This window comes from Chroicocephalus ridibundus, chromosome 5 (assembly GCF_963924245.1).
Source record: "Chroicocephalus ridibundus chromosome 5, bChrRid1.1, whole genome shotgun sequence".
In the NCBI taxonomy this organism is placed as follows: Eukaryota; Metazoa; Chordata; class Aves; order Charadriiformes; family Laridae; genus Chroicocephalus; species Chroicocephalus ridibundus.
This window is the reverse complement of record NC_086288.1, coordinates 45,074,263-45,099,852: the sequence shown is the minus strand read 5'-3', so window position 1 is coordinate 45,099,852 and position 25,590 is coordinate 45,074,263. Positions and strand designations below refer to the sequence as shown.

The 25,590-nt window shown below is 41.2% G+C and overlaps 1 protein-coding gene across 1 annotated transcript in view; it reads right to left on the bottom strand.

The window, feature by feature from the left end:
- Window positions 1-2,510: 2,510 nt before the first annotated feature.
- The window catches only part of DDRGK1 (DDRGK domain containing 1), a 39,426-nt gene continuing 16,346 nt past the window's right edge, over window positions 2,511-25,590 (bottom strand). Inside the window, exons 3-9 of the mRNA XM_063336095.1 lie at window positions 25,472-25,578; window positions 23,893-23,994; window positions 13,794-13,916; window positions 11,563-11,601; window positions 6,902-6,958; window positions 5,458-5,506; window positions 2,511-4,122 (exon numbers count right to left, since the gene is read on the bottom strand). Coding sequence (XP_063192165.1) covers window positions 3,950-4,122; window positions 5,458-5,506; window positions 6,902-6,958; window positions 11,563-11,601; window positions 13,794-13,916; window positions 23,893-23,994; window positions 25,472-25,578 — 650 coding nt within the window. The 3' untranslated portion in view covers window positions 2,511-3,949. The remainder of the gene's footprint in view (window positions 4,123-5,457; window positions 5,507-6,901; window positions 6,959-11,562; window positions 11,602-13,793; window positions 13,917-23,892; window positions 23,995-25,471; window positions 25,579-25,590) is intronic.

Here is a 25,590-nt window from a genome sequence, read left to right as displayed (position 1 = left end):
TTTTTTTTTAAAAAGCCAAATAACAGGGGGTTGTTCCAGCTTTTTAAAACTGATAAAAGTAGACTGGGCAAAGCAGCAGGAAGCAAAACGTCAAAACCATCTCACCTTTAACAAAGGACGAAGAGGTGGCGGGAGTAGGTGTCCTTGCCCAAAGCTGCTTTTGAGGAGGGATTGGCATTCCGATCCTGCCTAAGCGAAGCGCCCCGGCGCAGCTCCGCCGAGCACCGCGCCAGCTCTGCCTCACGAGCGGCAAACAGCTGACCCTCGCTTGAGGAAATATCCATCAGAAACTTTGGTACACGTTTACGTTTTTAAAATGGTAGATACTCCAAGAAATCCTTCGTTGAGGAGCTTTTGAATTTTTATGAAGCCAGAACACCCAAAATCTACAGCGCACCCCAGTATTTTACTCTTTTACTGGTATTGTACTGCCCCGTTATTTTACCACTGACTGCGCCAGACGTGACAGGAGGGACCACGCTGACACAGATGAAGGTGGTGGTGGCTGGGTTTTGTGCTTGACCCCGTAAAATTGTCCACAAGCACGCGGGGAGGATGGGTGCTCCGGACGAGTCAGGCAAATCTCGTGTCGCCCAGCAGGACGGTGGTTCCCTGCGAAGGAGGGTCAGGGCCAGCTCTAAACATGGGGGAAGAAGGAGAGGACCCGACCCCAGGCGCTGGTGGACCGTTCCACCTCTCCACCACCATCCTGAGCCTCCACCCTCACCCAGGACGCTGGGGAGACCTCCCATCTCAGCCATGGCCACCACACCTGGGGGTGTCCCCTAATTTAGTGCCAGCAGGGATAACAGCCTTTCCCTTAGGTGTCCCTGCTCATTGGATATATGAAATCTGAGTTATCATGTCATTTATGAATCCTGTCAGCGAAATACTTTTTGGGGCACGGCCCTTAATTTCTTCCCCCTCCACTTCCACGGAAAAAACACGAACACCGATTGAAGCAGCAGCATAGGTTTGAATGGCTTCATTTATAAGCCATCCAAACAAATGTCCTGAAGTAACTGCATTCACCCTTTTAAACTGTCTTTTTGGACACCATAAGTGGATTCCCAGAAAATAGCATAATGCTCTTTAATAGAAAAAATCAGTTACAATTTAGTAGTGGTGGCTGCTCTCCTGGGGCACCGACCTGAAGGGGACCTGGAGGTCAGAGCACCAACACCCGTTTCTCCTTACCTCCTGCCGGCTCAGGCTCTACAGCGATCTAGGAAGCCTCACCAAGTGAGACAGTTTCTTCAAGGCAGAGCACAGTTTCCTTCCCCGTAAGTTTTCGTAAGAGTTTGCAGCCCACAGGTGCTTTTTGTTACCTGTACTCTTTCCTCCTAGATTTTTTGGCTGATACACGTGGCTGGCCTCTCGGTTCCCATGCAGCGAAGATTGCATAGCGCCCAAACCCAATCCGAGTGAAACGAGTTTTCCTGAACACTGATATGACGCAATTGGGTGCAAAGAACAGGACCGGAAACGGTGAAAGAGGATTAGGACAGGCAGACCAGCTGCTGGCACAGCTACACGGTCACATCTTATCCTGGCTGATGTTACAGCTACGGCTACAACACAGTCAAGCCGGATGACGTTAGCTCTTCCAAAGACCATTACCAGACCTGTGCTCCCGTTTCCATACGGTAACTCCACAACCTTAGGAACAGCATGGCCAGGGTCAGGTCCAAAATGCAATATTGGGAATCCCTAGTAGGGAATCGTGGGTAAAGGCAAGCATAGACCCCCAAAACCCAGCATTAGGTATGAGCCCAGTACTAGGAGGCACCCACAGGTTAAATCTAGTCTCCCACAATGACCGACAACCTGCAGAAATGTCGACCGAGCTTGTTTGGTGACCCATATCTCACATGAAAGGGCACAGTCTGGCTACCTTGCCTGCCTCACATGCTTCACTTGATATGGAAACACTCCTCCAGAGCTCCAAACAGCACCTTAGGCAAGTGGCACTTCTGAGGCACCTGTTACTCTTAGAGCCCTCTAACGGACCATGAATTTGGCTCATAATAAATACTTCTGCTTAGCACCTCCTCTAAACGGCAGCTTTCAACCAGTCTTTCTGCGACCTGTCAGTGAATCACAAACAACCCTTTTGGCTTCGGCACAGCCCTGCGAAACTCCAAGAACGACATGGTTTGAATTACTGTGGTATTACCAGACAGGACTCTTGTCCGAGCTGACGGAGAGGCGTGTAAAAGGGGACTGCACACACGGTTCTCGGCAGGCAGCTGGCCCACGCTGAAGGGACAGGGCAGTTTTGCCGGTGCAGTTGTACTAGCAGAGCAGAAGCAAGCTTGCGCTGCACAGCTAATGTGGTGTTATTTGTTACATTCACAGAAATTGAGTGTACTTTGCAGTGTTTTCAGTGGATTTAATGGAATACCTCTGGTCTTTGTCTGACATTCCGGAGTCTATAGCATTCCTGGTTGGCTCCTTTATCTCATAAAATCCTTTTAACACATTGAAAAAAAATCTCTAATACAAATGTCTGCAATTCTTTCAATACTGTTTATTTTATTACAAGAATAGTTTAGGACAGAACAAAAAAAATCATGGCAAGATCAAATTTTGAATAATTAAGAGACTTTACGAGCCACAGATCTCAAGTAATGTCTCTGCTGGTTATTGCTGTGCACCACAGTAACGATGTACCCATCTTTCACGGCAACGTGTGGTGCTGTGCTGTAACTCAGCACTCCTGCAGAGTGTGCCGTTCAGCAGCAGTGCACAGAGTAAGAAGGAAATACATTTCCTTCCGTTGTTTTATTGCTGTCTCATCTCTCTGATAATGCAGCTTTTAGTCTACTCAAGTTATCCCTAAGTTTGGCAGAGACAAAACCAGCCCCTTTTGCCCTCCCCAATTACTGTGCACCCACATAGATTGTGCTAATTCTTCTTTCCGAAATCAACAAGTCATCAATTAGGCTATTAAAAAAATAAATATTCTTATGCAGGAAATATACTGACCCCTACAATTAATATATTAATAAGCATTTACTTGTAACATTAATTGCATGACTCATACTGCCTGAATTTTTTATTTAAAAAAAACCCCAACCATCCAAAACACAAAGGCCATGGGGCAGGGGTGTCTGAGGCCTCCAGACACACTGAGCTGGCTCTTACTTCAAAGGATGAATCGTCAGAATCTGGTTGGTATCAGCAGAATTGGCCTGCGCAATAAATGAGGCGAGGTAGCCTTTCCCTAGAGGTGTTTCTGTCTCTCAGCTACAGAAAAATAACGCAGCCTGGCTGCGAGCAAACTTTTTACGTTATATAAACCAAGCAAAACATACTTATATAGCAAAGGTTTTCTGAAATAACCTCTGGAAGTTCTCACAACATAGCAAGCACTCTTTCTAGAGTTTCAGTACGTATTTCAGTGAGAACAGAGACACACTGGCAGTATTTTCTTTTTACTGTATCCTTCCAGTGTTTGTACAGAAGACAAAATCTGTAAGCCTCACCCCTACACACCTATTATTCAGGACTGTACATGGCATTGCCACAAGCTTATACAGTTCCATAAGTTCAGAGCAAGTCTGGAGAAACCCAAATACAATCAAAATCAAATGTATTTGATACAGACATCAGAATCTGGAAACAATAAAAAGCCTGGGTATAGTCACATGAGACTGACTGCCAAGATAAAGTAACCATGTAAAAATTCCTGGGGTATGGGTGCATCAGAGTGCCTTACCCCAAAGTTCTTGGCTAGCCTCTGTTGTACAATAGAATGTCCTATTTTATACCAGCTCTAACAGGATCGAAAGCAAGACTTTTAATCAAGTCTTGCAGCTCTTGCTTAAAAAGAGCATCCTATCGTCAAGCACCGTGAACAGACTAGAGGGGTTCTTCTTTGTTTTTAATTATGTGGCTTATTCATTAAAAGGTTAAATTCCTGCTGTATTTTTCTAACGCCACAATTTCATGCCATGGTCAGAGCACCAGCTTGGCGCTCAGGCTGGAGGTTGATCAGGGAATTGCTTGCTTGGGCCAGCTCTGCGATGGATACTCGGCCTCTCTGTTTGATATACTGAGCCACGGCAGCCATCTCCTCTGGAGTGATGTAGATGAACTTTCCTCTGTCATCAATCACACCTACAGGGGGAAAGAAAGGACCTTGAAGTCAGCACTTTGGCTCCTCTCACTTCCCGACAGACATCAGTCACTTCTTTTGGAAGGGATGTTCAAACTGCTGAGGCTGCATTTCATATCTAGGGCAGGCAGAACAACGTGCTAGCAGTCAGGCTTTTATCTCCTCTCTGCTGTTGGGACTTTGAACAGGGCTATGATGATAGCTGAGTGCCTTGGTAAGACTAATTTTGTTCAGCAAAGTAACAGGTTCCTTTCACTTTATGCAGCTAGCTGGTGGTACTTCAGCAGCTACATCAGGTATACAGTTTCGGTGCTGATGTTCTGGGCCCACGCAGCCGGTGGAGAAAGGCAGAGCAGCAAGAGGGCCCAGGAGGTGATTCAGAGACCCTGTGGGGCCCAGCTCAGCCATTCCAACTTACCCTCTAAAAGGGAATGAAGCTCAGTTTCCATATTCCAGTTGCTCCATCAAGAGCGAGAATAGACCTCTCTGTTCTTAACACACTACAGGATCAAATGCATGGCAGAGAGCCTCACTGGCATGCTTTTTAGGCGACGGAAACATCCACGACAGTACATATCCTTATGCTTTGATTCAGACCGCTTTTAGGTCACTCGAATGGGTATCCACACATACCCACCAAGACAGTCATTTCCCAGACATGACCACAGTATCAGGTCAGTAAATGTTTGCATTGGCACCTTCACCTACTTAGTCCATGGAAAGAAAAAGACTGCCCAGCAATAAAACAGACTTGTTCAGACAGGGAGCTCCCCATGTGCTCAGTCTCTGCTTACAGTCCAACTCTGATTGCGTGGGTACATGGCTAGGAACAAGCACTTCACTTACTACAGCATCGTGGAGTGCCCTGGGATGTTTGCTTCTCCCACAGTGTGCTGTACCCTGCTATTGGCTTTAGCCACAGCACCTTTAAAACAGACTTGCAAAGTACCCCAAAACATCCAAGCGATTCTTTCAAATTCAGATTTCAAAGACATCATTTGTGATGTCTTCTGGCTGCTCGGGAACTCCTAAAGGCCTTCAGCAGGGCTCAAACAACACACAGGACCTTGTGCTGGTTCCTGAACTGCTGGGGCCATTCACCCCCACCTCTGTATAATGGATCATAGGAGCAATCACATCCTATAGTGCTTTAAACAGTAGTTTCATGCCAGCTGAAGCAGGGATAATAAAAATATCTATTTATCAAGTCCTACTAGGATCTTCTACAGTTTAAAACAAAAATTACACTGGAAGTCTCTCTCTACCATAATTAAGGCATTCTCTGCACCACCTATTCACCAGCTAAAATAAAGTCCCCTTTAAGTTTTGGCTGTCACCTGTTAGAGTGCCATCTGCCATCAGGTCCTGGATTCTGTTAATTACATCCTGTTCAGAAGGGAAAAAGGAATAACAAACTGATCAAGAGGAAAGCAAAAAACATTTCACGTGTTCAGACAAACTCCAGAGGGAGGCTTACATTTAATTCCTCAGTGCTAAAGACTTCAGCGAAGGATATACATCAGTATTTCCACACAGACAGACACAGTAAGCCTTTCGGTCTTAGAAGGATGAAGCCAGCTTCTGCATTTTGGGGTGTTCAAATAACTTCCCTATCCCCAAAAGAGACTTTAATCGCTACGTTAGCTGTTAGTTCTACAGAAGGGGGGTGGTTATACATATCTTCCCAGGAAAAGGCTGTACAGTGCCAATGCAACACGCAAGTTCCATGAAGTACACTGAGGTGTGTCTCCAAAAACCTGGCTACACATAATACATTCCAGAGCTTTTTATGTATTTTTTTTTTCACGCTACATTTAAGAGGAAATCTCTTCTACCAATCCAAAGAACAACTTGCTGAATTTGTTGCTGGGTTAACCCTTAGTTACTCCAAGCATGCAGTTCCAGTACACCTTAAGCTAGTATCTAAGCCTTGGTTTCCAAAGTTCTGCCTCTCCCCCTTTCTTCTATTTACGTGACTGCAGAAGCAAATTATAGTTTAGATTTCAACCAGATAAATTCCCTTAACTGACCCACTGCATGCTTAAATGAAGTTCTGGTTTAAGAGGGAGGCAGGAGCACAGCAGCCTGGACTTACAGCAGTGTAAGTTACTGTGAAGGGGCACCCCAAGATCAGATTAGGTACAAAACAACAGAAAACAATGGTCACTTAGAAATACATGTCAAGTGTGCTCAAATTAAAATAAACCAAGCCACAACTATTCTTCAGAGTCAAAACACAGAATGTTTAAAGAACAGAAAAAGGACGGATATCACACCATGAGCTCACTTTCACACGCTTATATAGGGCTGAGAGGGATAATTTTCCTAAGTACTGCACCCCTTAAATGTTCTAAAAACACACAAGCAATTGGAGGAAAACACCTCATCTATCGATTGTTTGCAAACATAACAATATTGCCCAATTATGTGGGCAGTGTCTGATTTTGCTACTAGCTCTGTTTTTGATTCCCAAGTATGCTGAACTGCTGTATTACTAGGATTTGCAAATACTACAGGACCCATTAACCAACAGGCAGCCATGCAAGAGGAAAACAGCACTTTTCACTGAAACAATCTTGTAAACCACAATCCTTCACTGGCTGGCTGGCACTTTGATGAATGGCCACATTTTTAGGGCTGACTTTGCTGATCTTCACCAAAATCCAAGCATTTTCAGTAATGTTGAGATACTTGCATAGATGTTACCCTTATTTACCCACTTTCTCTCCTGTCCTTTTAAATTCATTGCTTGTACTTGCACCTCAAAAAGTTAGTACTTACCTGTGTTCTTAAACCGAAGTGTGAAGCCAAGTCCTCCAGCTGGATTACCTTTGTTTTCTACAGAAACAAAAGAGAGTTAAATGCAGCTGATGAATTAGAAGTTTAGCATATTTCTTGTCCTTTCAAATAAAAAAATGCATTTAATAGACAAAGTAGAACCTGTCATTCTGACTAACTTCTAGTAAGCACTTTTCTCTGACAAAAAACTCTACCTTAAGTTACTTAAACCACTTGCTCTGTGGAAAGACTAATGCTCTGACCCACTTAGGTGAAGACTCAAATACATTTGCCAGTGTTCATCCTGAACCTTTTCTTACGTTAGGAGGACAGGATGAGCACGAGCACAATAAACAGCCGTGGCTTGGTTTTCCCTGCCACCTGAGTTTCTCAACTGCTACCTTTAATATCCAGTATGCTTTAGCAAGATCTCTTTTTGTTTGAGAGATGTTTCAAAGTACATTTTAAAACGATCACTAGTATATATCAGCGCAAACGTAAAAATCCAGACAAGGCTGGCAGCATTAAGTGCTTTAGTCTGTTTTACTAATGTCATGTGTATTAATGCCATAATAATCTTCCTAAGCAAGTGAACACCTGATTAAAATTGTCAGTGTTGGAAGCGTACTGCTAGCACACTCCTGTGCAGGCAGCACCATCACCTCTGAAAATAAAGGCAGAAGCAGAAACTGCAAATTTTCACTTTGCTTTTGATAGAGAATCTTACTGCAGCCACTCTCAGTCAGGACGCAGTCACCACTGCTCACATCTGGCTTTATGCTTCTCTGTAGCTCCAGAGAATTACAGAGAAACACCTGGTGCACTTGTCTGGAGCTACTTGATTCCTGGTTTCTTATCTGAAAAAGTTTTAGCAACTCATCTGTTTAGATGTGGTAAGACGATGCACTGTTTTTAGGAGCCTGGAAAATATAACATTTTTGAAAACATTCTGGACTGCATTTCTAAGAGCCATATGTGTACGGCCACAAGAGCTACATTGACATTATCAGATGCAGTACTTCAAATGATAAATGCATTTGATCCTGATCTTGAGAGTATACTGGAAGGACACCGAAGAAATAAAGAGGCTGAAAAAGATGAATCTTTTTCATTAATAAAATCAGACAAAAAAAAAGCCAGACACAGACTTAGGAGTTGTGAAGTTTGATGCAGCCAAGCTAGAGAACTGAATACCATGGACTGAACGCATGGAATTGGAACCAGTCCATGGAATTCAGTTCTCAGAGCTGGGAACTGCCAAGATTCATCACATCTTCTTTTAAAAGCATGGGGGTGGGGGGTGCAAAGCCACACGAACAAGAAAAACAGGGTTTAAACCTTCATTTAAAGATATTCACACTCAATGACCATGTTTACTGGGAGCTTTTCAAGATAGGTCCTGCTGTGAATAAGATCCCAGAAGGTGGGGTGGAATTCGGATGCACTCCCCCCACGCTCTGAAATATAACGACATTGTGAGGTCCCAAGCCAGCAAAACACTTCACCACATGCTTCACCTTTTAGAGACAGGCTTAACTTTCATTGAGCAACATATACACATTTACGCTTTACTTAATTCATTTAATTTTAGGTACGGTTCTGCTGCTGTCCTCAGCAAGGGATTAAAGAGAGCAAGAATTCCCAGGATTAAGGTGAGTAGGATTTTTTTTTTTTGTTATCTTGTAAGCATCATTCTTCTTAAAGAAAAAACAAGAAGGGGTAAAGCCTCTGAGTCCTTTGCTATCCCTTTCAAATGTAGTTTGCTGTTTCAATTCACTGGCTGTAATTCAGATGCATTCAACGATACACTGTCAAGCCAGGTGAGAACAGTGTGATGGACAAAGTGCAGTCTCCTATTTTCCTTGGGCCAACAGAGCTAGTGCTCCACAGCAAGGGAACTGCTCAGCCACTCTTTAACCTCTGCCCACTTCATTATTAAGTTTTTTCTGAAGTGCTCAGAGAGCCCACAGAGCCGGTTTGTAAGGCGTGTTGTGCAGCTACAGCACTGCTAAGTAAAACCGTAAAGCTGCCATTAAGAACTGGTTATTCTGCTCCTCTGAGAGCAGAGCAGTCGAGTCTGTAACTTCAGGACTGGCCACTGTAAGAAACAAACACACAGGATGGCAACTGCAGCAGAGACAATGCCACAGCCTGAGCTGTAAAGTGGTGACGTTGCAGCCGATGGGTTAAACTGGTTGCAGCCGATGGGTTAAACTGGTTGCGGGGCTACTATGAAACCCCCAAAGGAAGGGGGTGCTCAGCTTTCAGAAAAGCAGAACTGGGGGGCATCAATCCTTTTGCTGCCTTTAAGGAAAGTCCCATTTAAAACAATCCCACATGGCAGACTGGAGAAAAGAGGCTGCGTGTTATTTCAAACACCCTTAGGAAGGAAGCAAGCATGGGGTAAGCTACGTCCAGCCAGTTATACCAGTAAATAAGTTATTAACAGAAGAGCTAAATTTTTTTTTTTAAAATGCCAATTGGTCTTTTAATTTACACATTCTTCAGACAACTACTAGCAGCTTAGCACTGCCTCTTGATATAAGTCAACAGTTTCTGTGAATAGAACAGAAGATGAGGGCAATACATAAGTTATATATTAAGCATACTTTCAAGATTAAAAAACCAAACCTCTAAAACTTGTAAAAGAAAGCAATGCTCCAGTTCTGCAACTCATCTCTACATAGGAAATCAGGTGTTAAAGCACTTCCGAATTAGGTTTTCAGCCTGTGCTTAATTTCTCTGACGTCAAGTAGAAGTGACTAATATAAAACTATACATATGTGCTTAAACACTGAACTGAGAGTTTGTGACTAATATGTTCCACCCATCACAACCACCAGGGCAATGTGCAGAATCAGACCCCACTGTGTTATCCCTTGGAAACCCTCCCAGTTTTAGTGAAAGATCCCAAGGGACATTGAAATATCCTACTGCTCCACCTACTGTTATCCTAGGGCAGCTTGTTTATCAATAAAGAACAGCACATTTTCCTTAATCCACAGCTTGGCAGCATCTTGAAAGCATTATATGTGAATGGGTGAACTGGGATCACACCGTAGCATGTAGTCCATTTCCACAGTTAGTAACTGAAGCAGAGGGTGGTCTTAACAGACACGGCCATTTCAAAGTTCCCCTCCCTTTCAAAGGAATCTCTCCAGCTTCTGTGGAATACAGAATACTGAAATTGCTGCACGGCTGCAAAACGAAATGTGCCATCTGAAGGCTCATTGTCACTCCATGGTTTTACTTAGGCTCTTTAAACATGTTACCTATAGCTTTTCCAATCTATTCTCAGCTGTCCCATCTGCTTTTGGTGCTGCTTCTGATCAAAGCGGACTGGCTTATGCTGTGGACTTGGTTACTGAACAGGGGCTATTTTCATTTGGGCTGCAGCAACGAAGGCAAGTCCTAACTCCAAGTGCTACTAGCTTAGACATTTCCAAATTACCCCAAGATCATGTTGATCAGAAAGCACTTGAGATGCAAACCTAGCAGCTTCTCTCTCATCTGTGGCCTGACAGCAATGGGATACACCACTAAAAGTGCCAGTGACTCAGGAGGGAGAGAGCAGCACAGCAAAAGCTGCTTGCACTGTAGCTTTGCAGGGACTCTAGAATGATCCAGCCATTGTTCAGACTTGCACAGCAATCGCTCAAATTAATTTCTTGAGCGGAGTTTCCTATGAGACAAATCTGCTTGTAATTCCGGGGTTTTGCTGGGGTAATGGACATGCAAAACTGGCCCAGGGTGTGAGATTCTGAATTAACAAAGTGATTAGGACTTCACAAAGTATACAAGTGATTTGCTTACTAATGAAGTCTTTCACATACATGCCATACGTTGTCAGATAAGAGTCCAGTTTCCAGTAAGGGAAGAAAGGGATTCATTAGGACAAAAGATTTGCATAACATTGTCAGAGTAAGAGTAGGAAAATGCATTTGGCCTTTGATATACCAATAGTGGAGAAAGAAGCATTTGTCTTTACAGATCAGAAGTGGAAATCCTCATGAACACACCACAGGTTTTAAATAACCAGCCATAAAATATGATGAAAGGGAGGCTAACAAGTGATCTTCTCATTAAATATTCCTTCCAAACATTAAGACAGCATTGCAAATTACATGGATAAAAACAAGAAATCACATGAAAAGTTGGATTGACCTTTACAATGCCAGCATTGCAGACACAAACACATCCTGCATGGCAGGCCACATGCTGGTACGGCAATTCTCATTCATGCTAAGACAAGATGTAGAGACTGTTTTCTAAATCAGTAGCTGCTGTTCACAAACAAAAAGCCTGGATGTCCCAAGTCCCAGTCAACAGCAAACATTGCTGCTCAAACTCTGAGTGTGATCCACAAGGTGCAGAGTTTGTAACGCCTGTCCCTATGAGAGAAGGTTAAGAGCTACAATCCTGCCCCAAAAAGCCAAGTCACAGCTATAACTGCAAATGGTTTTAACAATGATGACATGCTCATGCATGGTTAAGTAAATAATGCAGACTATATCTAAGGTATCACTTTTGTTACTTGTTGAATATTTAAGTAAATCAAAGAGGAAGTAAAAATTTCCCTTCTTTCTGCAACTTGTCTCTTTGAAAAAGGTATTTTAAACAATCTAACAAGTATGGAAGGAGGAGAAAGACCAATGGTAGCTTACCTTAACGTATTCGAGAAATTCCATTAGAAAGCTGCGAGACTGGATACAGCAAGGAAAACAATTGTTATTTTAAACACATGAATATTAAATGCATTGCAAACTTGCTGACTACAAATATTATAAAAGTGTTTAGCTTGCATAATTCTGAAGTTTTAAACACACGCACACACCCCCCAAAGGAGATTTTTGAACTGGAAAAAAAAAAATAAAGATGTAATCTTAGCTAGGAATTTATGATAGGTATTTTCTAAGACAGGATATGGCTAAAGTACAATCTGTGTTTAAGTGTCTTCTGAAAGAAAATCTTTGAATCTTTTATTCTTCACATCATACATACCTTGAAATAACCACATCTGTGTGCATTTGTGCATCATGAATTAAGTTACATATACACACCAAGGACATTTTGTACAGAGTGGTTCAAGAGACAGCTCATGCAGATGGTAAAGTGTAGCACACAGCTGCACAACACGTGGAAGCTCAAGCCGTTTTCAAAGCTATGCACCTGAAATCCGGCATTTCAATATATGCGGCTCAATTTTCAAAGGCAATGCAAACAATGCGCATTTAAGTTAACAGGAGGATCAAGTTACTCTGCAACCCTGGAAATCAATCAACCATAATTAACTGCTTAGGTCTGGTCTCAGGACCTTAATTTTCATCATGAGTTTCAACATGCTAGCCTCAACAACACAATGTAGACTCAGCTATTGTAAAAGGATACTAAAACACTTCAATACATTATCCACCACAAGGCAGAAGGGTGGCTTGCCATTTCTGTAAGGCTGGTGTCCCCAAATAACTAAGTACCTGTGATTGCTTCTGAAGATGACTTTCAAATCACCTACTATTATAGTACTATCTCCCCATCCCTACCAAAGATATCTCATACCGCGACCCAGGCATCATCAACTGCCTGCCAGCTCTTCTGAGTGAGGAACACCCTCTCTGTTCCCACATATAGAAAGATTAACTTCTCCTTGACAGGCAGCTGTAGGAACACAGACAACAAACACATTCTAGCTTTAAAAGGAGCCTAAAGTAGAACAATTTAATATTTTTGCTAAAATCTGATCTTCTAACAGGACGGGCGCACATTTTTGAAAGGACTTTCAACAGACTATGCATTTTGCTGTTCTCTGCATCTTAGGAAATTCCCCATCACCAGATACAGCTTCTCTTGGTGTTAATCCCAGAACGATGGAGGAATTTCTCTTAAAGAAAGGGGGTCCATAGTGAGAACTTGTAACTAATGTCAGGCAGTATTAACTCATTACAAGCTCCTCAGCCCAAAGCCACTCTCAGGCACACTAAAGGCAAATCCATTCAATTCATCAGGGTTACTTTAGCAGAGAGGCAAATGCATGCATGGCCCTGAAAAAAAAGTACTTATGAAATGCACTGGACAGCTCAAATTTGGCAGCTACAATCCAAGAGCAATTTCAGCATTTGATAGCAATTAGAGTTAGCCTAACAGGTTTTCACAGCAGACAGAATAAGAACACCGCGTCCCACAACAGTGGAACTTTTTCAAGTTTGCTGTGGTATCATGTCAAGTATCACATTTCAACCACCATCCCCAGCAGCGCGTCTGCAGGCAGCTGCAGGAGGAGCATGCTAGAATGTTATGCAGAGTTTGAAATACTATCAACATAGCAATCATTTGTGACACTGAATGCACAGTTTTCCAGCGTACAACCCACAAGCATCTAGGTTGTCTCCTGTGAATACTCCTAAAATAAGTCTTTTAAGACAAGAGCTTGGCTTTTCATTTGATTTCACAGCAGCTCCATTGGTCTAGAAAATAAAACCAAACCCAAGCAATTCCTCCCAAGATACGTGAGCATTACCAACCTCCATATTTAGCCTTGCTTTCATTTGCCCCACTGTATGTAGGTTGGGCAGAGCTGACGACAGTAAAAGAGTATCTGACTTCCAGGATGAGTTTTATTTCAGTCCTTACATTAAGGGAGGACAGAACTCATTTCTAGTGATACGCATTTGCCTTACTACTCTAAACTAATTTGTACGAGTCTGGAATTAGGGACTGCAGCATTCCCCAGGAAATACTCCAGGTTAACATGTGCCATATACACAATTTAGCTTTTACAAGCAAAAACACTTGGCTGACTCCTAATTTCAAGTTCATTTTACACGAGACAGAATGTAGTAAGGGTGACCCAAGCCTAACAAAGATAAAGGAAACTGCATTAACAGCCTCACATACATACCTCTTCCTCTGTCATTGATTCTTCAACCCCTTCCTCTTCAACTACAAAGCTCTCCTTCAGCTTCAGGTACTCTTCATACTCCCTCTTCTCCTCTTCTTCCTTTGCCTTCCTTTTTTCCTCTTCCTGGACAGAAAAGATGACAAGTGGTCAGTTTGCTCCTCCCCAAATCAGATTTAGTTTTAAGTAGCATCTTCTTTATCTGCAGTCTGGTTTTACTAGGACAGAGAGCAGATAAAAAGTTTCTAAAATGAGTCTAAGTTCTCTGATGATGGTATCATTTATTTCACAAGCCACTCTTAATGTAGTAACCATCTCGCATGGTAGTATAAGCTTGCACACAATACACCTAGGCTGGTTCTTAACAGATCTGACAAAGGGGAGAAAACCACTCTTATATAGCAACCTGCTTTCTTAATTTGCATGAATATGTTTCTTCTGGAGATCCCGTGACAGGAAGTCCCTGCCCCTAACTGTACTTTGATGCAATATCCACATTTTCAGTAACTGGCCCCAATTCTGCTCTGACATGCACTAGTATAAATTAGGAGCTATCACGAAGAATATAGGAGTTACACTGGTGTCCATCTGTGTATAAGAAGCCGTCCCGTAAAAATTTCAAGTAAAATCTTTTTCTTATGACATATAAGAAAACTACGTCTACATGGAATGTAAAGAATAGTATAAAGCATTTTAGGCATAGGAAACAAGGTATGATTGTATTAAAAAAGGGTTTTATTTACATGTTTGATTGTTAACCATACATACAGGCTCTTTTTTTAGTTATTTGCAATAAAAATACTTTCAGTTCCCTACCCTGAAAGAAATGTTAAAGTCTTAAAAATAAACAAACAAATAAAATAATGTCGACCCAGAAAACTCTAAGCCCAACATCAGTGAAATGGTGATGCATTCTAGGTAATGTAGAATAGTCACACATTCACACAGCAAAACTGTGATTAAAAGTTTTGGAATGTGATAGATTACTTAAAAAATGTTTCAAATTAGAAAAGGTTTTTACCCGTAGCTCATCAATTTGCAGCTTTCCATGATTTTCTTTTAAAATTTGTTTTGTTCTTCTACAAAACACTTTATACATGTAGCTTCACACAGAAGAAAAATGTTTCCTTACACAATGGTTTCTTCCAGAGAAATTTTTGTTCGTACAGCACCTGGTACAACGAGATTCCAATTTGACTGGCCTCTGGTTGCTATCACATTGCAAAGGCTTGATTAAAACTTAGAGAGATGAGTCCTTCAAATTTCAGTGACAGTCTCTGGACATTCCTTTACTATTAACAAGGAATTGATCTCTCAAAGAACAATTATATTGATGTCTAAATGCTTGCCATCCTACATCTTTGACACTAATATGGTAATTACTTCCTTAAATGGCTGGAAAGCAAACACTTAATCCATTAAAACAGGAAGAGACAGGAACAGGTAATTAAGTATATTGAAAAATGTCCATATTAAAAAATGTCCATATTAAAAAGGCCATATGTAACGCCAAAATCAGCAAGATACCAGAAACAGGGATGGGAGGGTTGTCCTTCAACAAAAACCGAAAAGAAAGTGTATTTGCTCCCAACTGCGTTTAATCAAACTCCCAGAAAGTCATGAGAAGGAATGCTATCAACATACAAGTATAAGAAAAACAGGACTGAAACGATCTTACTGTATGTGCAAAATCAAAACCATTTTTTTAACTGCTATCTCATGAAAAACTACTGATCTGAGGAAGCTCTTGAGACAAAACAAGACCATTTTCTGGGTCATTCATCACCGTAATGATTATTAGCAAAAGTCCAACAGTAGATTTTTTTTCCTTATAAGCGCTACAGGTGCCAAGAACAACATAACCATATTTCATTTGGAAGTGACAGGAAATTTTCTTTTCTTGTAAGTGCATTAAATTTAATCTTGATCCTGGAAATACAAGAATAAGGTTCTTCCCCTGGCCTATTACAGAGGTGTAATTCAAAAGGATTTGAAATGAAGGAGAAAAAAAAATTTAAAAAAAAAAATCACAAAACCTGAAAATTTCTTTGGGAAATTTCTAGACAGGTCTACAAAAAAAAAAAAAAAAAAAAAATTGGAAGACAGTGTCCCACTTACAACTGAGCAACAATAAATAAGAAGTATTTTCGTGTTTCTAGAAAGTCTAACAACAAATTGAACAAGTCTTCCTTACCTACTTGAAGAACAGTACCTTCAATTTTATTAAAGCATACGAGCACGTTACTAACAGTACTTCCATTTCCAACACATGCAGAAAAGCACCTCTGCTGTGTTTTTCTCAGCTGCTCTGAGTGCAAAGCACTCATCTACCAGTCCCTCTTTTGCGGTCTCTTTAAAAGCCAACATGAGTTTATTTTCCAGATCCTAAATTTTGATGCTGTGATCAACAGAGCATTTCCAGGTGGTCTGAGCCAGTGCTTTGGTAGATAAAGCGTGTCAGCCTCAGAGCCTCATGTTTCCTGGTAGTTGTAGCTTCCTCCATAACACTAAGTATTTCCAGAAGCTTTTTCATCTAATAAATAAAAATCCCAGCCACTTCCTGCACAGTCTCACATGCTTTACTGCCTAAATTCACCTATGATTAAATCTGTAGAAAAAGAAAGATTTAGCCAAACTGTAAACTGGTTCAAAGCCAAGAGGAGAGATGTTTTTGCACAACTGCACTGGGAGAAGCAACCAGCAACAGCAGTGGAAGGTGAGCAGGGGGAACTCTGGCAAAATCAGGCTGTCTGTTAACACTTACTCTCTGCTATTTTTTTCACCATCATGCCAGCATTCTTCTTTCACGTGTCCAAGTCATGCAGCAGTACCATGGTAGGTGCAGGGTCAAATTTAGGCAGGTTGCATTCCCACAAAAACCAGTCTATCTGTACACATAACCCACACACGGAAACACTCGCAGCACCCCAGGGTCTACTAATGAAACAGAGACCAGTACTTGCTTCATGCAAGTCATACAGGGGGCACTCAGCTCAAATATAAATTTAAAAAAACCCATATCTTTGTCAGTCAGGTTTCTTGGCCTCTCCCCATCCTGATCTCATTAACTGCTGTGGAGTTAAGTGGTAAAGCATGCGGCTCAGAAAAGAGATAATAGCTGGGCCACCTCCCTTCAATGGGTGGGGTGGTGGGGAAATCCCAGCATCATGGAAATTTGCTAACTGCAGATGCTCACCTTCAGCTGCTTGCCTTCTTTTTTTTTTTTTTTTTTTTTTTTAGTTTTTGAAGCAGGTGGGTGAGGAGAGAAGCAAACCTAAATGCTACCCAAACAGGGGGCTTGCTACAGTGTAAACATTTCTTTTTGATCAGTTCACGCATGCGAAGCACAAACTCTCTCACCCTAATCATGTCTTTATTGGGAAAAAAATGAAAATAAAAAATTAATCACTCAAACCTTTCCTCTTTCTCTCCCTTTTCTGACAAAATGTTCACATTATTACTGATTGATTGAGTCTTCCATGACATGCCTGCTATGAGTCTCATGTGCCACCTTGCATAGCAGAGACCTACAAGCTTCCAGAACCCCATGAAGTCTGTGGATCTCCAGCACTCTGGCAGACATTTTCCAACACCCTTACCCCTTCCTATACTGAACCTGGTCAGCACTGACTTCCCACTGCACCCAGTCCCAGTCCTTCCACTGATCTCCAGGCTCCCTCCGTCTCGCCTGCCTGCTGAGGACCTGGATTTGCTGTGAGGCTCCTTTCAGATCATTACCTTCTGTTTGCCTCTTACCTTGATCACAATGATTATTTCCATGACATCAGAAATATTAATTGTGCCAACTGCGCAAGAGCCCAGCCTTTTACCAGGTGAAACCCATAGCAACTTAACTCTTTTACGCTTACAGCTGGAAGCAGGCCTTGACTCTTGGAGTCCTGGGATGCTGCTTGAGTAACTGCAGTGGCTGGCTGACAGATTACAGCCTTTGAAGGTTTATCCTGCATTACTATTTTCAGCAAAGGGTGAGGACCCTTACAACACTGTCCAGTGAGAAGATACTGAACTACTGTTTCTACTTTTCAATGCAGTAACCCATTTAAGGTGACACTGAGACTAAGCGATATTAACTCTATAGAGTAAGTAGCTTTTCTGAGAGCTTTGCCTAAGCAGCTCTCCCTGAGAGGAAACTGCTAGTTGTGTGCTGTGCCAACTCTCCTCCAAATCAGATAAAGATAAACGTGCTGACAAACAAATAATTCACAGGCAGCTTATTCAACTGCTAAGTGGAAGGGATCTCACCGCTAAGTGGAAGGTAGACCAAACACTGGACTCTCTTCAGCCTGATACCAGTTGATCCTTGTTTGTGGCTGTTTCCTTAACTCGCACAATGAAGAAAAGCATATTGGTTCCTATGCCAAATACTTTTGAGGTTCATGGACCAAAGAAACCCTCCTTGCAGAACATTCAGTTTTCGTGCCATTCATGCAAGTTCTGCAGGAATTGGAAAGGGACTTTATAGTAAATAATTTCGCACAGAGCAGATGGACTTCTAGGATTCCTCCCCACTACTCCAATGTTTAGACACAAAATAAAAAAAATACCTTTAGAAAGACAGAATAAGTGTTCTTACCAGTGCTCATCCCCTCAAAATCAGAGTAGAATGAGTTCTCTGCAAGGTTTTCAACTTGTACTTTCTTATGAGAAATTAATTTTCAGGAAAGTATACACACTTGAAAGCTGACGCTTAAACTGAAACTACTTAGTAGTCTACATCAGCCTCCAGAAATGCACTGTTTATGTATGAATAGTGGCTATAAATGCCAAACAGATAATGAAAAGCTCTGCTGAGAAGCAATCAAATCTCGACGTTCACATAATCCTACACATAATAAAATAATTCAACAATCAACATTTTAAAACATGGTGCCTATTCTCACATGATCAAATATCAAACCAAAGAGACAAAACCTTAGAGTCTTATTTCTCAAAAGCTTTAACAGGACTCTTGGGATCACTAGCCGATCCTCTACTTCTACAGCTCTTAAGATCCAGACCATTTTTATTTACGAGCTTAAATGCAAAACTGAAAGCCTAAATGAAATGGCCCAAGTTTAGAAACTTTGGGTACTGCTGTGCTTGAGCAATACAGATCTCGTTTTAACGTAACAGTGAACAAACATCAGTCCCCACTCCTGCTGTGGCCTTTTGTTTCACAACAGTTAAAAGCTTGCTCATTGGAAGACTCGTAGTTTCTCTACGGTATCAAGCTATGTTTCCAGAGCAGCCCACTCTACAATGGATTTGCTGGCAACACACCCGGTTCAACACTGCATTTCAGTATAGAATAGTGATAGCTGTGAGCCCTGCATCTGCACGAGCAGCTTCCTTAGCATGGTGAAGCTATGCTGAGGGAGTAAAATCTACAAAAATCCCTGTGCACAGGGAAAAAAAAAAAGAAAAAAGCTCTTGTGCAAGCAATCTGCAAGGCTTTGTATGAAGACACTGTTTTGCAACATCAGAGGAAGTTCGCTCTCATTGATAAGGTGGCAGTTGGTAAACCATCTCACCACTAAAAAACTCCAAGAGTGAAAGGGAAATCCCCAGGGTAAAGCAGAGCTGAAGCAAATGCCAATTATAAAGGAGCTTCATCACATGCATAGCCAATCAGGTCACCAGAACACTGGAAAGGAAACTTGAATTTAAAAATATATTATCTGGTTTGCAACACTGGAGCCAAAGGGCAACCACATTTTATTTATACGTGCATACAAATGCATTTAAATAGAACCAGGGGGTTATTTTTCTCAAGTATATGCAAGATTTTAGCCCCATAACTCCCTTGAAGTCAGAGTTCCCACTTGTAGTGAAGCACCGTGTAGAGTTGCCCAAAAGTAATTGGAGAGAGATATTAGTTTGCCTATAAAACAAAGTGGGTTTTTCATCTGACTCAAGAATTCATTATTTCCACTAGAGTCCAAATCTTAAACTACTTGAGCGGGGTGTGTGTGTGAAAGGGCTAACAGTCCCGGTAACTTTATCAAAGATCAACACTGGGGAATTTCTAGAAGACCTGCATGCTGAAACATGATTTTATATCCTCCTGATCTATTTGACTTCCCTCATCATCTGACTAACTTTTAGATGGTATTTAATGGCGCAGGAATCGCCCATTGCTGTTGACTAGGATTCAGCTATTAGTTTAAGGCTGTAGCTGCAACGCTGAAAGGAGACCCTCCTTTATGCAAAGCCAATCTCAACGTTCACAGAAGTCAGCACAATTTTGGTAGCATTTCTTGGGAGAGAGACTGAAAAAAAGGCGCAACTGAAATTTAGCCAACAAAGCTGATTGCGCTTGTTTGGAGACTTGCCACTGTCACTATACCTGCAAAAATACCCTGATGTACTGGAAAACAAAGGGGAAAAAAAGGCAGTTGACAACTGTAACATTCTTCAGACAAATTTTAGTGATAAACTTAAATTTCTTGTGCCTTATAGGATTATACAAACTACAGAAACATCAGTAATCAAACTGCCTCCAAAAATCATACAACCAGCTACCCTCTGGCTTTTATCTCATGACTATCAATCCACTCCTTGAGCTACCTTTTATAATTTTGCCTTTCCATCTCCTAACTTATATGGCGGAATACTATTATCACATGTGTCGTCCACAAGGGCTTAGTTGTGATAAAACGTTACTTGTGGAAATGAAGAATCCTTTCCCTAGAGGAACATATAAATGACATTTTTTCCTATGTATTCTATAAAAACACAATAAATCCAATGATCCCTTTATCGCTTATTAGCAGCCTAGAAGAGAGAGGCAGTATCTTTTACATCACACAATCAGTCCATAACAAGATTTGAAAGATAAGATGTTATGATCATAAAGACAGCCTATGCTTACATACACAGTAATCAAGTATCTATTCATTAAATTCATTTCCCTTCCTATCACCCAGTCAAGACTAAAACACTGAAGTCTTGTTATTATCATGCTCCCTATAATACTGCTTTCTTTGCTGACAGAAGCAGGAACTCAAGCAACACAGCCTAAACATGTACCAGTCTTGAATCGTTCTGTTTCCTGTTAAAGACTCTGATGAAGACAGAGAATTAAAATTACTAAAAACCACTTGAGGAAGAACATTAAATATTGTCAGACACGTTTACTTCAATCCACACTCAAAACGTTCAGCTGTTACTGGATTATCAGCCTGTCTTAGACCCAAGCAAAAATATTATATTGAATACACTTTCCCCTTAGTAGCAGAGTAACATTCGTGATGTAGCCCAGTGCATTGTCTTGCTGCCCCGATACAGATTACTGGGAAAAACAAACAAACGAACCAATCAAGAAAAGGCTGAAATTAAAGAATCTAAGTAGCTAACGATTTATTGCCTAAAGTGAATAGCAAGCTAGATTCAGGCACCTGAGAAATTTTCCAAATTCTACTAAGTACTCCTTCGGACTGTTGAGCACAAAGTTTAAAAAATAAAATACACCCCCCCCAAACCTTAGTTTATATTCCTCTTTTTTACTGAGCCCTGTAAAATGGAGATGGAAGTGTATTAGTGCAGCCTTTACTAGGGATACTGACCATTAAAGAAAAAAAAAAAATAAGGGGGGGTTTTCCTCATTCGAACAAAAAAAGTTACTCAGCCCTAAATTGAACAGACATGGATTAAAAAAAATAAAGTTAAATATTTTAATAAGCACTTTCTGTGTGAAGAGACCTCTAGTTAGAATTTCACCCTTATTTTCCACTCAACTTTTCAACCATGCCTGACTGGTCTGGATTAGCCAGCTGCTCTGCGAAACCTGTAGGCAATCAACAGGATAAGATCTTTGTCCTGGGCTACAACTTCTTTTGAGCTGGTCGACCAAGCTCAACTGCAATTTGCTTAGCAATTCACCTGCCGTGCTGGCACCACTCTGGAAGGAATTGAAATTCTGTTCATTAGCCTCCTCTAAAGGAAGTGACATTTAAACACTGCTAGCGTCAGCAAGCGTGCCCTCCTAATTATCCCCAGACTACTGGAGCCACTTGGTTCATTACAACCAACTCTTCAGGATTTCAAGGATATTGAATTCCCAGAATCTTAGAAAAAAAATATTAGGTAACTGGGTGGAGACAAAACACTTAAAAGAAAACACCACTGGAGGAAAACTGCCATCTGAGTTATCTGCTATGCCAAGCTCCATGGCATGCAAGCATGGGCAATGGACATGTGCTTTAGAGGCAGCCAGAGCTTGTCTTACCTCTTTCCAAGCCGCAAATATGAGTGGGAGAAATTGGCAATACTTAGGAGAAAAGCAGAGTGGTCAGAGGGACCACAAGGCAGAAGCTGGTGCTACTGAAGTGTGTGGGCAGGGGAAAAGCGGTAGACACAGATCCACAGGAAGCCAAGGCTGATAGCTCTGCTGTTGCAAAACAGCTTGGCTAAGCACAGGAGTGGCTTGGACTAGCTGAGATCAGTTATCCAGTCTCAGGGTTCATGTTTTGACCACTACCAGGTACTTCTAGATTTCTACACCTTTCTCAGAAGGTCAGCTATGAAATAACTGGTCTGGAAGTTTGTCCAAGTTGCTTTTACAAGTCTTGGACCATGCTACATATCCTGATGTTGTAGCACTGACATTCTTCTGATCCATTTAAGTTTCTGAAATTCAGGAGTCTTCTATTGGTGAAGAGGAAACAACAGAGAGTTCAGAAGATAAAGGTAAATGTACGTTCTACAAAAGACCTCAGGGACACAACCTGCATGTGTAATGTATGGGGAAAAAAAAAAATAGTGTTTTAATTGCTTTATCTTGCCTTCATGCCCCCAACAGAGGACAGTAAAAATTGTCTTTTCCTCTTTTTAAGTGTTATCAGCAACACAACCCACTTACACAACCTGTGCTTAGGACAAATTAAAATAAATCTGCTCATTACAAACCAGAGACACAAATTTCCATGCACATTTAAGTATCCCAAAAAATTAACACAGAAAGCTGGGAGCTATGCTCCCCTGGGATGGCAATTATTAAGCACAGGATTGTGCAGAACACTTTGGTCCTTGCCTCCAGAAGCACACTGCAAGGCTACCACACAACTCGCTCAAGCACCAGAGAGCATGAAACGCATTCCTAGTTCTTAGCCAGTAGCACTGATGCCCAGAATACACAAAGCAGCCTTGAAATAAGTTTGCCTCCCTCACTGATGAAAGTATTCAACAAAAGCATTTCAATTGCATGGTACCTGTTTTTCTGGGTCACTCCTGCTAACTCACACATTTGTATGCGTAGTTTAGAAATTTTTAATTGTGAAGCACATGTAAATTTGTATAATTAGAATAAAATTGTATAATTTTACACAACAGTTGTAAAATCGGTTGATGATGTCTTTCACTTTCTGCCCTGCTGGTTACAGCTGTCAGGCAGGCAGCTTAAATAAGCATAATGGAACAGGGGCCCGGTGAAGTTATGAAATCTCCTTCCTTAAGAGACACTCAAAGCTGGGCTGGTCAAGGTCTTGAGCAACCTGCTCTAACTGGACATGGTTTGAGCAGGAGGATAGACCAGATGGTCTGCGGAGGTCCCTTCCAACCTACGTTATTCTATGATTCTGTGATAATCAAACTTTTCCTGTCAGACACCAAGCAAGCAACCCCCAGAATGTCTCTCGCTACTAGGTACAACTCCTTCCTTCATATACCTGCACTTAAATAGCTCCCAGACAAACTAACAGACGACTTTATCAGCTATTTTCGTCAACATAACAAATTGACCAAACAAGCTGTCACGATGGCATACAGCTGTAGCAGAGCCACTACCAGGAGACCGTGTTCCGTTTTGCCCTAGACTCAACCACCGTGGGTGGGTGCTTGCTGCCACACGTGTATATTGATGTTTGGAGCAGTTTTCACTTCTGCCAAGCACTTAGGGGAACAAAGCTGGGATCTAAAATTGAAATAACTAAGTATTACTGTAATTCAAACAAAATGGGAGAAAAAAAAAACCCGAAACAAATAAAAGATGTATGCAATAGTAATAAAAGCAAAAGGGAGTGCTGCTGATCACAGAACTTAATAGAAACAATCTCAAAGACAAACCTGGTTCAAAATTTCCATCTATAAATACAATTAATCCCACCTGTCGTTCTTCCTCGAGACGTATTCTCTCCTCTTCTTTCCGCCTTTCCTCCTCTCTTTTTGACTCAACTTTTTTCCGTTCTTCTCGTTCTGCTTCTTCGGCCTAAAAACAAAAAAAAATACAAACAAATTATGCAAGACAAGCCTTACTCTTCCTGAATATATATTTTTTATTTCATATTGTGATACCACGGGGGGGGGTTCTTACTATGTTCCTACATGCATGTTCAGAAAGAAACAGTAAAGAGAATAATAATAAAAAAATATATTAAGAGAACAAGCAGAAGACATTCAAATGGAGGATTTCTGGCTTTGAATGTTTCAGAGAAAAAGACCTAACCGAGGAATTTATCTGTCTACATGGGAAAATAAAAATCAGCATGTTTTAAAACGAAACAAAAGATTCCTCACTCCACTAACCGATGCTTATCTAACTTCATTCAACTTTGCTCAAATTTTCCACAAAAAAGAAGCTAATTAAATAGAATGAATATGGAAAGTAATGACAAAATGGTTAAAGCATAAAGTGAGAAAAGGATTGTAATGGAAGTTTATATATAACATAATAATCAAGTTTCTTACCAATCACCCTATCTACAGGGCATACCAGTACAGTGTAAAGCAGAAATTGGATTTAAACCTCAGGTTACAACAAAATTCTCAAGATGGGATTTCACTGGCTTTGTTTGTACCCTTTACACATTAGAAATGTTAGTAGTTTCATAAACCCTGTCTTTTTGTAAAATGTGCGAAGCTCACCGTGCACTCTGGGCTCTGCTATGCAAAGGCTGTTTAAGTTTTACCTACTTCTTGCAACCCCACATTCCAAGTTATGGAACAATACAGAGTTTGCAAAAAATATATAGAACAATTAAAAGGAATTAATGTATAACCCGCTGCCATCCATGAGCAGAGTTCTGAAAGTAAGTTTCAAAAAGCCTGTTGCTTCCCTGGAGTTAACAGCAAAACACTAGTCAAAACCGAAAAGAAATGCAATAGTATTTAAGTACTCTTACACACAGATTTAAGAAACAACAACTGAAAAAGCTACATGTGTTCAATCTGTATACTTGGTCTCTCTTTAAGGGCCAAACTTCGATCAAAATCTGACTGCAATCCCTAAAAACAGTAAACATGGCTAAACATAGATAAACCCATACAAAATTTTTGCACTATGAGAGCACATGAAACGCTACTCAGAACTGCCCACAGTTCTGGTCAAAGACCCAGTGTTACAACAATGCTATGTGGGCTTGAGTGTATTTTTAAAGGGAGACAGTACTGACATTAAGCTGCAAGCCAGTGGAAACATCCAATAAAAAGTATTCAAGTGTTAAACTCCTCTCTCCTCCCCACAAGAATGCCAGAGAAACTAACGGAAAGAAAACGAGACACAATTTTCCATGGCCCTCTTGGGGTACAATGTAAAAAGCTGAACTGACGTTTTTAAAACAAAAACACAGCCTTTATTGGGATGATACTGCCTTTGCCTTTCTGGGGTATCTGTCATCACCAGCTCTTTATTGAGTACTGCTATTTGGGGTCTGCTCTGGTCTCTGTACATGGCAGGAAATGCTTACCTCTCTCTGTGCTTTTCTGGCTTGTTTCTCTTCTAATTTCCTCTGCTTCTTTGCTCCAATTTTCCCAGACACTTGAAATTCTGGCACCTCCTCAGCATCATCTTCCTCTGCAACATTGT